We start from the raw sequence: 12,680 nt of genomic DNA on the forward strand, positions 1-12,680 counted from the left end.
TCCCATGTAGACAAACCCCCAGACTCTGACGGGAGTGGGGGCACTTCTTCCCTCCATTGCTCTTTGGCCAGAGGAATGGGGCAGGCTGGGAGTTGGAATGTTTGCCCCCAAACCAAAGAACATACAAGGGGAGATTAGAACTGCTGCTTCTTACGTGGCATCCTCATTATTTGCACCCATTGATCTGCTGCTACTTTCTTGGTGGCTGAATGGTCTTGTTGATCCACCCAGGAGACCTCTCCATCCATCCAAGATCTTATTCTGCCTTGTGTTCTTCTGCCATCAGCTTTGCCTTCTTGTGCCCCTAAACATGCATCACCCGCTGAACCTATGAACACGGGCCTTGCACTAGAGGTGCTAGTGGGAGTAAAATGAATCTCAAATCATCAGCACCCGCAAAGGTGGCATGGAATTTGGGTCCCTCTGCCCAGTGCAGTGATAGCTGGTTGAATGAGCAGCTCCCCCTGCTGGCCACCTGGTACAACTGCTAGGTCTATTTTTTAAAAGTGATTTAAGTGCCTTGTAGAAGTAGCAAAGAATCCTGTGGCACCTTATAGACTAACAGACGTTTTGCAGCATGAGCTTTCGTGGGTGAATACCCACTTCTTCAGATGCAGCAGGATTCTTTGCTACTTCTACAGAACCAGACTAACACGGCTACCCCTCTGATACTTAAGTGCCTTGGTTACTGACAGCCGTAGACAGCAGCCGGGGCCGGATCCTGCACGCTGCTTTGGTGCTGTCTGTTGGGCCAGGTTGGGAGGCTAATGAAGGATTCAGAGCTGGCTGGTTAGGGCATCCTACAGACTCACCCCTCACAGGGCCAAGCTGAGCATCTAAGCCATGTCCAGGGCTGAGCGAGAGCTGGGCATGAAACTGAACACGAACTCAGCCTCTGCAAATTCCAGTCCATTGGCAAAGCTCCTGCTGCAAGGACTGGTGATAGCAGCAGCACACCCGAGGGGGCGTCTACACCACCTCTTCCTCACTGCGCCCAGGATCCAGGCAGGAGCGAAGGGGCACATCTGCTTTGCTGCACTAGTGTGCAATTTGGATCCGTTTCCCTGGCTGCACGGGGGCTTTGTATCATCCCTATGAACAGCCTTAAGCTAACTTCAGTTCAGGCTCTGAAAACACTAGGCTGGCACGGGCAGTGCTCAGAGAATGGGGAAAAGCCCTCCCGGGTCCCCCTAGTTCCACAGACCTCTGGCCCGGTGCTCACCGAGTGACACACGAGGGCTAGTGAAGCTCCCATCACGAGCCAGCAGGATTCTCCCCTACAGCGGGAAGAGCTGCTTTACCTCAGACCAGCGGCACAAGTGCAGCCTGCTTGGGGACAGGCCCTTGGGCTCGAGGCGAACAGAAGAAACAGGCCTGGCAGAACAATTACCACACAGAGACAGACTGCGCAAACCGGACCTTTAACTGGCACATGCCCACAGGGTACAGACTACACCCAGGTCTGGCAGCCCGTGCCCCCGCGGCCCATCCACGGAGAAAGGGGGACAATCCGGGGATACTGATCACACAAGGGGGTGACGGCGCTCATGTCCCCGCTCCATGCGTGGCAGTGTCCTCTGGCTCCCCAGGGGGTGCAGGGGACATTGGCCACATCAGGCAATCCTGGCTTGTGCCCATGCTGCCAGCTCAGGGCAGCTGCTCCTCGCTGCCCTCTGAGCCCACAGTAGGGTACTGCCTCTTGCTCAGGGCCTTTAGCAACAGGAAAGCAGGATGCCTCTGCCCCCAGCCCCTCCCCCTCAATACCAGGCGAGCCATTTAACCACCCAGCTGAGACCTGAAGTGCGCCCGGCTGACTGACGATGTGCGATGCTAGAACACGGTGAGAGACAGAGTGGGGGCAAGAGCGCAGGCACTCAGCCCCGGCAGCAGGGCCCAGCAGTGCTGTGATGCCCAGTCTGGCTGTGAATGAAGATGAGACGGGAGTGATGGGAAAAACCACCAGGTCCCAAGACTCTAGTCTTGGCCGATGCGCTGCTGCAGGAGGGCCCAGGCCTTCTCCACCTGCCAGAACAAACATGGGACAGCAAGTCAGGGTTCAGAAGGAAAAAGGGCACCAAATGCAGCTGTGCCAGGGCGGGGATGGGCACAGCCTGCTAGAGCACTGGCGCAGGGACGGGCGGGAACTCCCCTTACAGTGCAGAACGGACAAAGCCCCCAAACCTTTCACTCCTTCCAGGCTGTGTTTAGGACTCAACCCAGCCGTGGGGCGGATCTGCAGCATAGACAGGACTTGGGGGTTCTCACTGGCCACCCACCAACACCTGATTCCGCTGAGCGGATGCAGCAATTGGACATCTACCAGAACGCGCCGCTTTCCCAGGGGACGACCCTCATCCCGGGAAGGAGAGACCCGCAGCCACAGCTCCTCCATGGGGAGAGGGACACGGAGCCAGCTGTAGGACCAGATATTCCATAAGCCCGATTCCACTAGAGAGGAACAAGGCTCTCTCCCGATCTGATCACAACCCGGCGAGCAGTGGCTTGTCCAAGGCCCTACGGGTAGCCCAGGCAGGACTCCTGTCTAACCACATGGTACCTAGGTCCTCGGCTGGACCCCAGTGGCTCCTCTCCATCCCTGCTGGCCTGTCCTAGGCAAGGCAGCAAGCACTCCTGGCTCCCACGCCGGGCAGACCCTGGGCTCTCACCTGCTTCTGGGTAGCCTCCGGCTCCCAGAGGGTGCACAGCACGACATGGGACTGCTTCACCCGCTGGCTGTTGCTCAGCTGGCTCTGCAGCCTGTTGCGAGCAGCCTCGTCACTCAGCCCATCTCTGGCCATGATGCGGCGCAGGGCCTGAAAAGACCAAGAGGGGACATTCACCTCCACACGGGTGCACCAGGATCCAATCGCTAACCGCAAATGGCTGGGGCAGGGAGTCACCTACCTCCTGCTCCGGGACGCTGGCCATCCAGACCTCATGGACCATGTCTGTCCAGCCAGCCTCCAGCAGCACGGCAACATCCAGCACACACACCGCTTTACCTGTGGAACGAGGCCATTCCCCGTGAGTGCTTGGGAACCACAAGCGCACACAATTCCCCGGGGCTGTTTATACGACCCAATCCAAGCAAGCCTGAAATGTCACGAGTTCCTGCACATGGGCAGCGCAGACACTTTACTGTGGAGCAAGAGAACCCCGTGCAGAAGAGAAAGCAGCAGGACCCAGACTGTTTTCTGCCTAGCATGTGCACACAGGCTGGGCCAGGCCACGGGGGCATCTCCAGGAAAATGCCTGGCAGGGTAGCAATGCTCCAGGGGCATTCCATTGCCCCAGGGAGCTAGAGGAATTCTCTCCCAGGGAAACACACTCTCACTGCTGGGATTTGGTATTACAAACGCACTCGTGGCCTTTTCTGGAAAGGGAGGGGGGCAGAGTATCCAACCATTTAATGCAAAGGCTCCTAATCCAAGTCTGGCAGCAGTTTGGCCCCTGGCACTTACCCAACTGCAGGAAGATGCAGTGGACAAGCTCCCGGTAAAGCACAGAAAGGACTGAGCTGGGAAAACCGACCAGCTCTAGGCTGATCAGGAAGTAGATGCAGCTGCAGACTGGGGCTTAGGACAGCAGTTACCCAGGGTCTCTGGACTGCGCGGTGGTAATAGGATGATATGTCCCAGCCCCCTTTGGGTTCAGAAGGGAAGATCACGCTCACCCTGTGCTGCTGCTTCATTCAGCTGCCTCTTTGTCATCTTCGCAATCACAGGCCACATGATGTCCGTGAGACTCTTTAACCGCTCCTAGCAAGGGCACATGGCTGGACTTCAGTTATTTGCTTTCATATGATCAAGTGACAGATTTCCCGGGTAACCCAGCAAAGGGAGTCACCCACAAGCATCCCTATTGCCCCCTCCCACAAGGGCCCCATGTTTCCAGCTCGCTAGGTTAGCCCCCGATGGAAGGTGGTGATGCTGCACTAGGAAGCAAGGTGCTCTCCTCCTCTTTCCTGCCCTGCCGAGGGAGCAGCAGAAGCACAGAGGGGAAGATACCGAAGCCTTGGCAGCAGTGGGCACAGGAGAGGTGAAATACTGACACTGAGCTGGGCGGGTTTTACCTGGTTTCCAAACACTTTGGCCCCAAGGGTTTTCCTGTTAATTGTCCCATCTTCATTCAAAATGTCTGGAAGACAAAGAAGAACAGTAAAAAAAAGGACTCAGTTCAGATCCTCATGGGAGAAGGGCTCCAAGGGAAGCAGGGGCTGCTGAGTGGGGTCTCTGCCTGGCACTCCCTTAAAGGGATCTGCAAACAAGGTTTCAAACCCTGGGCTTCTTTACAGTGTAGCGAGGGCAGGAAAGGGCTTTTCCCTTCACCTTGAGAACATTAGGAATGTCAAGTCCAGCCTTCCCTGCTCTAGCTGGAGAACTTGTTGGTGGGCACAGCTATGGAGTGGGAGGTCTCTCGCCTTACCAGAAATGTCCTTTCGCCCTACGGTTCATTAGGCAGTGGAATTCAACAGGAGTTAAAAACAGTTCAATGATCTTCCTAAGAATCTCTCCCCCTCCACTGCTCAGCTTTCACCTATCACGTCGCCGGGTCTCCAGGCACCATGAATTTCTCATGGAAAAGACGACAGATTTTTGGACAACCTTGCAGGCCCGTCTCTGAGTCCCCTTCTCCTCACCTTCCGGTCACTTTTAAAGCAGAAGGGCAGCCAACATGCTCATGGCACAGAGGCAAGGCCTAAGAACGCTACAGACCAACATGCTAGGTTTCGTCTTAAATTAAGCACCTTCTGCTTGGTTCAAAGCAGAACAGTGGTTCTCAACCAGGGCTACAAGTGCCCCTGGGGATACACACAGGTCTTCCAGGAGATACATCCACTCATCTAGAGATTTGCCTAGTTTTACAACAGGCTACGTAACAAGCACTAGTGAAGTCAGTACAACTTAAAATTTCACAGGCAATGATTTGTTTATACTGCTCTGTATACTATGCACTGAAATGTAAGTACAATATTTAAATTCCCATTGATTTATTTGATAATTATATGGTAAAAATGAGAAAGTCAGCCATTGTTCAGTAACAGTGTGCTGTGACACTGCTGTATTTCTATGTCTGATTTTGTAAGTTTTTAAGTGAGGTGAAACTTGGGGGTCCAGAAGACAAATCAGACTCTTGAAAGGGTACAGGAGTCTGGAAAGGTTGAGAGCCACTGAGCTGGAGCACTGTACGCTGGGACCTGTGTACCAAGGAGGAGGGCACCTGAAGCTGGCACCATTTTCTGCCACTCACAGGCAGCCTTTGTGCTACCACAACTCTGGATACAACACAGTCCTTAGCTCAGCGAAGCTTGGCTACCCTTGTCTTACAGGGTCCCTACCAAGCAATTTAGGCTTCCAAACCAACCTATGTCCAAGAGTTCTCTGCCAGCAGCACCCTCTGGATCCCAAAGAGCTGTTTGTTTGGGTCTGAGACACCACCGAGGGCTGAGCCAGCCAACAGACAGACTCTAGGTAGCCTGGTGTTTTGCTGCTTCAGTGGCAGGGAATAGCCAGTATAGGGAAGCACACGTTAGCGAGCATCCTGGGTCCAGGGCCAATAATCATGGATGCTGTTAACAGCCAAAGATGTCAGGGGATAAGAAACAAACTACCTCCAGCACTTCACTTTCAGACATTAGCTCTCCACAGCCCTGCTAGCTGGGGAAGTGCAGGGTACGCTGACTGCTCCCAAACCAAAGGAGGGAGAGATTTGGAACTCAGAAGTGACTAAGATGATGTGTCCCCGTCACCCTTGCTGCTCTGGCATTCTATGCAGAATATGCTTGCTGTACCTTCTCCGAACTCCTCCGCCACCTGCTCATATGCAGGGCCACCTGGGGCATAGGCTTCGTGGCCCAGTTTGTCAACATCGATGAGGAAAGCTCCTAGGCATTCCAAGTATCTGGCAATGGAACTTTTCCCACTTCCAGTTCCTCCAGTCAGACCGATCACGTAGGGACGAGAAGGCAGGGCCGGGTCTTTCTACACAAAGAAGAGTTACGGTGTCAGCGCTGGTGGGGGCAGGAAGGGTTGGGGAGAAGAGACCCTGATCGTGAATCCCCACAAGCTCTGAGGATGGATGTGAAAGCTGATGCAAGCTGACTGCTCCTCCCTGGGACCGTGAGTAGAGACATGGTCTGGTCTTGGTATGTTCCATGGATGCCCCTGAGAGGGAGACCCCAGTACACCCCAGTCTCCACCACACCAGGCTGCCACACCTCCCCCCAGACCCGCTCAGTGTCCGGCTGCACTTCTCCCTGTGCTTAGTTATGGTCACAGGATCCAAACTACGCCCAGGAACGTCACCGTCAACCTCCTTCTGGCATCAGGTCAGTCCAGGAGGAGGATGCGGTTACAGGGCCCTGGGCTGAGTTCGTTTGGACAATGCCAGCTGACTCCAGCAATGGGCCCTGGCCAGGCCTCTCTGCTCGGCGCTCCCTTCTGTTGTCTCCATGTCCCCACGCTCAACGCCGCCCTTGTTATTTGACCCAGGACATGCGGTTCAGCTCCGTTGTGTGTGTGTCACCCCTCCCCTGGGGGAGCCATTGTTGTTTCTGGTCCCCACTCAGTGGAGGTCGAGTAGAGCAGCGTCTCACCCCAGGCCTAGAAGCCACACAAAACCCTACAAGCCGGAGGTCGCTTGGCAGACGGAGTGGAGTCACGATTGCAGAGCTCCAGTTATTGTGCGTTCCTACCTGTGGCGGCTGCAGCAGTGTTCCAAGCAGCCTCTGCCGGATGGTGGAGGAGCTGATCTTTTCCTCTTCGTTCTCCCCGTGCCCGGGATCTTTAACCAGCAGGATCTCATGGAGGGCCAGCTCGGAGAGCCCCTGCAAAGAGAATGTGCAGCACAGCGTGGTCAGAGGGTGGAGAGCCACCGGCAGCCCTTCAGTCAGACTGGCGCCCGAGCAGTCACAGCATCTTCACACCAAGCTCTGGAGGAGGCCTGGGGGCAGTTCTGCAAGGCTGGCGGTTGCTGCCTCCCACCGATTAGGCACTGCCTGCGCCTGGGCAGTGCTACAGGCCGCTGCTGGGCAAGGACGGGGGTGACAGAAGGGGACTCTGGAGTCAGGTGGGAAAGCAGCCGCCAGAGAAGGGGAGGCTCCCAAGGAATCAGGAGCCTCTTTTTACCTACGGGACAGAGCTCCCCTACTATCCTTTGGGGCCAGCCCAACGAGTAACTGCCTGGGCCCAGGAGAGAGCTCCCGTGGGGCAGGCTAGTCCAGAATTGTCCATTAAGGGGACAGCTGCTGTTGGAGACAGAAATCCCCTGCTGGGTCCAGGGCCGATCTGATGGGGCTGGCAGTTCCTATAGGTGACAGTGGACAGAGAAACAGAGCCTCAACAGAGACTGCCGAGTTCCCAGGTGCGTCACTGGGGTGCTCTTGCTCAACCAGTGAGAGATGATGGGAGGAAAGGGTCCCTCTTGGGTAGCTTCCCCCACTGCTCCAGAGGGGGTATGGCTGGAGGGGCAGGGCTTTACACCTCATGGCATCAGCCACAGATGGGGGGAGGTTTCTGCAGAAGGCCAACCCCAAGGAAGAGGTACAGCCTTCAGGAGCAGGGTCCCCGCCATGGAGGGGCCACCTCTGTGGAGCTCAGAGGAGGACAGAACCCAATAAACTGTTTGTCCCATCTCTCTCTTGCACTCTCTGCTCCCAGCTACCTGAGTTTTCATTCTTTTCCTCTGGAACAGCTGCACCCTCCCTTCACAACACACTTGGGAAGGATAACCAGCTCATGAGGGGCGTTGGCAGAGTTGAGCTGGTGGGGTGGGGGTGGGGAGGAAGCCCAGGCCTGGAACAGCAGGGGGAGTGCAGGTCAGGACTACTGTTCACTGGAAGAATCAAACTGGGGAGCTTGTACAGCACCTGCCACCCTATGCCTGGCTTTGGCGAGAACTCCCAGGTCCTCACTTTCAATGCCATCAGATTTCACCACACAGTTAAGGAATGAATAGCAGGAGGGGGTGTATTCCGCTAGGTCAGCTTTAAAGGCATTACATTTTCAAGTCTCTTCTTGTTCACGGCCACCCCTCCCTTGCGGGTCTCCTCACTGACTACTATACACTCCAGGTCAGGGTCCGTTATCGATGGGCCATAGGGGTCTACCAGAGGCACAATGTCATAACGCAAAGAGGGCTTCACGTCCACCAGGAACTCACAGAGCTTCTCCACTCGTTGCTCATATGGTTGGATCAGCTCCTTCAGCATCTTATCTGGAAGGGACAAGAAACAGGGAGGAAGCAACAGCATGCAGCTCTCCGCACCCAGAGCTAGCAGCAAACAGTCACAGTTAAAGGAGGGGCCAATAGAGATGCAAAAAGGCTTTAGCAACCTCTGGAATGACTTAAGCCCTCACTTCTCTAGTGCCCAAAGGGCACTGAGCTCCCCAGGTTTCTGTGCGTTGGAGAACAGAGTCACTCTGGCAAGACGACAATGCTGCAATTCCTTGGGTTTGCTATCAGAAGAGCATCATCTCTGCACAAAAAGCAGCGAGCACAGACAAGTGACTCAGCCTTGTGCTGCTTGGCAGGGAATATTTAACTCCAAGGGCAACACATCTGTCATAAAAACACAGACAGCAAAACACACTCAAGGGACACGAGCAAGATACCAATCACTATGATAACCCTCCCCGCCGGGACATGGAAACATCTAATCTGTTCACCAGGGATGCCATTCCACCTTGGCTCAGGCAGTGGGAGTAGTCTGGTGAGTCTCACTTATCAGCTCTGGCCAGTTTCCCATTCTCAGGCGCAAACCCAAGGCTACTGCTTGGGCGCATTACTGCCAGGGAAGGGTTAGCAACATTGCTAATCCTATTAGAAGGTTTACAAAATCTCTTCATAAAAGCCAACAAGCCTAACTGCTGGGCCTAAATGACTCTCCTGTCTCGTTAATAAATGATGCTTTTCAATTACCACTGTGCCCACATGGTTCAAATGTGCTTTACATCTCCACTAATGTGAAACCTACTCTCCCCCTTCATCCTCTCACTGGGTCTCCCCTTTTCTGCAATTTACACACTCCACCTTTAAAGAGCCTAGATGCTTGGACAGCACACCCATTTCAGAGTCCATGAAGGCTGCTCCTAAGCTGGCCCAAGGGAAACATCAGAGAGTGATCTAAACGGCTCCCTTCCCTGCCATTGGGAGCAAAAGGACTGAAGAAGTGACGGCCCGAGGAGAACGAGCGTAACTGGGGTTTTGCTTTCTGGTTTGGGACTAGGATTCTCACTCACTCTCCAGAAGATCCTTGTCAGAGACACCAACCAGAAGCCGGTTCTCAGCCAGCAGGCAGCATACACTCAGAAGGATCTTGTGAGCATTATGGAGTCTGTCGAATGTGCCCCCTACAACGACATCACTATAACTCCGCAGAGCCCCGCCATCCAAGTCTGGCTCCCATGGGGGCAGCTCGCTCTGGTCCATCATGGGCTCATACTCCGGGTACAGCAGCACAGAGATAAGATTGGGCCTGCAACTGTAACAGCTGGTGGCATAACGCTCCAGGCGCTGCTTCACGGGGTTGTACTGGCCCCCATCGCTGGTCTGAAAGTCGGTCAGGATCACCTCAGGCGGGTGGGAGAGGTTCTGCACCGAGGACAGCGACTGCGGCGTCAGGTTCTGGTTGCGGATGTTTGTCAGCAGGACCCGCACGTCCAGGTGGCTGTGGGCGTCAGCGTCCACATACAGCTTGTTGATGAGGCTATAGACCTCAGGTGTGGCTGGCACGTAAGTGGACCTGGGCTGCGAAGAGCCTGTCAAGCTGAGGCCCGGCTGTAGGTGAATGTAGAGCGTATCCTCCACGATCCGGGAGGCCGAGGCCAGGATGGGCACAAGGCGCAGAGACAGGGCAGAGAGTGGGGCCGTCAGCACCAGGAGGCCTGAGCGGAAGACAGACATGGTACCTGGAACAGACACGCAGGAGCAAGGCAGGGGGTTACACGGGGGACAGCAAAGTGTGAGCTCAATGACATGGCCTGTGAGCTTCACTCACCCCCAACCTCACCACCCAGCCCCCCGCCTCACTGCCCCGTCCCCAGCCCCCCCACCCTCGCCACCCTCTGCCCCAGCCCCCCTGCCCTCACCACCCTCTGCCCCACTGCCCTCAGCACCCTCTACCCCCAACCTCCCTGCCCTCACCACCCTCTGCCCCACTGCCCCCAGCCCTCACCCTACTGCCCCCCTGCCCCCAGCCCCCCTACCCTCATCACTCTCTGCCCCACTGCCCCCAGCCCTCACCCTACTGCCCCCCTGCCCTCAGCACCCTCTGCCCCCAGCCCTCACCACCCTCTGCCCCACTGCCCCCACCTCCCAGCCCCCCTGCCTCACTGCCCCGTCCCCCCGCCCTCGCCACCCTCTGCCCCACTGCCCCCACCCTCTGACACACTGCCCCCTCCCTCACCACTGCCCCGTCCCCAGCACCTCCGCCACACTGCCCCCTTCCCCCACCCCACTGCCCCTAGTCCCCCACCTGACTGCCCCATCCCCAGCACCCCCTGCCACACTGCTCCCAGCCCTCCTGCCCCCACCCCATCGCTCCCAGCCCCCTCCCCATTTCCCCCCAGCCCCACGCACCCGAACCAGCCCCGGCGCCTCAGCCTGGGAGGCGCTACCAGCCCGGGGGGGGGCGGGGGGCCGCAGGCAGGGGAGCCCGCGGGGGATGCTGGGTAACGCCCATACCCCAGCGGGGGCGGAGCCACGGGGGGGCGGGGCTCGAGGTCACTCACCGCGCGGCCGGGCCAGGGGCCACCTCTCGCCGCCACCGCTCCGCGCCTGACCCGGAAGCGCTACCCCCAGATCGCCGGAAGTGTGTCAGCGCCATTTTTTAAAATCTCAGTTTAAATTTCAATAACTTTATCGACGTTCCGGGCGACCTCTGACCCCCGGGCTCTCGCGAGAGGGGGCGCGACTTCCGGGGGGGGGCGTGGAAGCGGGCTGACGAGGGAGAGGCTCACTGGGGGCGGGTCTAAGGGGAGAAGCGGGGCGGGGCTAAGGGGAGGGGCGGGGCTAAGGGGAGAGGTGGGGGCGGGGCTAAGGGTAGGGGCTAAGGGGAGTGGTGGGGCGGGGTTCCTGGAGGGGGCGGGGCTAAGGGGAGAGGTTGGGTGGGGCTAAGGGAAGAAGTGGGGCGGGATGGGGCGGGGCTAAGGGGAGTGGTGGGCGGGGCTAAGGGGAGAGGGCGGGGCTAAGGGGAGAGGTGGGCGGGGCTAAGGGGAGAGGTGGGCGGGGCTAAGAGGTGAGGTTGGGTGGGGCTAAGGGTGAGGCGGGGGCGGGGCTCCTGGAGGGGGCGGGGCTAAGGGGAGAGGTGCCCCCCATGTCACTAAGCATCACCTGGGGCCAGGAGGACCCTGCCAAGTGGGATGGGAGCCCTGGGACCCATTTAGGGCTCTGAGGGCCTTACAGATCCTGAGCGGGGAGCTGGCGGTTGGGGCCCGTGGGCCCGGCTGCTCCACTGCAGCTCACCAACCTGCTTGTGCTTGGCTCAGACTGATCACGACTACCTGGAAACCCAGAGGGTGACACGAAGACTCTCAGCCACCTCTGGGCAAGCCGCCTTTCAGAGATCCCCCCTCTAGCCACGGAAAAAGAGAGGGTGTCTTGAGCCCTGCTCAGGAACCCCAGTGTGCTTGAGAACCCCTCAAACGAACCCTACAACAAAGGAACCCTAAACCCACCCCCAGAGAGTCTGACCCCCAGTAAACCCGAGTTTTTAGCCAGTTAGATGTCACAGCATTGCTGGGAACCTAGAGGCTCACCCGTTTTGTTGCTTATGGAGCCAAACTCACTGCACACATGAGGGGCTCCTTGTATGTCTCCATTTCCCCCCACAAGCTCCTGTGTCAGCCCCCCCATACTCCTCTATTCAGGGACCCCCTGCAATCTCTCCCCACCCCCTCCCTCATACCCAGGGCTCTGGGTGCCCTCCCTTCCCTCATTGCCCTTCTGATACATGGAAGGGGCTCTTCCCGCCTCCCTGCTCCCTGCCCCCCATACCAGGGTTCCCTTTCCCACCTGCCAGGGATGCTGTTGTGCACCCCCATTCCTCCCACTATTCTTATTTCTTCTCTTTCTGCTCTGCTAACCAGATGCCAGGGGCTCCATGACCCCACATTTCTCCCCTTTGGTTCCCCCCCCCCAGTTTTTCCCAAAATCAACAGGGTTCTGCTCATCGATGCTTAGAACATTCCCTGAACCTTTGGAATTGATCAGACGCGGTATTCACAAGCTATCGCATTACAGCCAGAGAAAGGCCCTGGAGTCGCTTCACGAGGCCAATAAGCCTCTAGGGTAAGGGACTATGTTGCCTAGGGCTTCCAGCAAACCTATGCAGCACCTACAGCAGCTTTTCCATCCAACTGGAGTTGTGAGCATTAAGCTTCTCTGCAGAATAGGCCAGAAGTGTTGGAGAATGGACTCCGGGATGGGACAGGATGCTAGGGTGACACTGAGGGAATAGGTTCTGTGACTGCCGAGGTGTCTCCATCTCTAACTACTGTGTCCCTCCCTGCCTAGAGATGAGGCTCTGGGAACAGCCCTTCCCACCTGGCCTCAGCCCTTTCTGAAGCAGCTTCTTTCCACACTTAGGGCAGCTTTCTTAATTCTTCAGAATACATTTCTTCTCCCTGCGTGACCCCAGGCCAGTCCTTGGTACCAGCAGGTACCCCCACATCCTTATCTCA

At 57.0% G+C, this 12,680-nt stretch overlaps 1 protein-coding gene across 1 annotated transcript; it reads right to left on the bottom strand.

Moving 5' to 3' along the window:
• Positions 1-1,887: 1,887 nt before the first annotated feature.
• COASY (Coenzyme A synthase) lies at positions 1,888-9,908 on the bottom strand. Its single transcript, XM_044999578.1, has 9 exons — positions 9,240-9,908; positions 8,000-8,214; positions 6,695-6,826; positions 5,792-5,981; positions 4,073-4,137; positions 3,674-3,758; positions 2,905-3,002; positions 2,667-2,813; positions 1,888-2,022 (listed from the first exon to the last, which is right to left on the bottom strand). The coding sequence occupies exons 1-9, from the start codon at positions 9,901-9,903 to the stop codon at positions 1,975-1,977; spliced, it is 1,644 nt and encodes a 547-aa protein (XP_044855513.1). The 5' UTR covers positions 9,904-9,908; the 3' UTR covers positions 1,888-1,974.
• Positions 9,909-12,680: the final 2,772 nt, after the last annotated feature.

Source organism: Mauremys mutica, chromosome 25 (assembly GCF_020497125.1).
Source record: "Mauremys mutica isolate MM-2020 ecotype Southern chromosome 25, ASM2049712v1, whole genome shotgun sequence".
Taxonomy (NCBI): Eukaryota; Metazoa; Chordata; order Testudines; family Geoemydidae; genus Mauremys; species Mauremys mutica.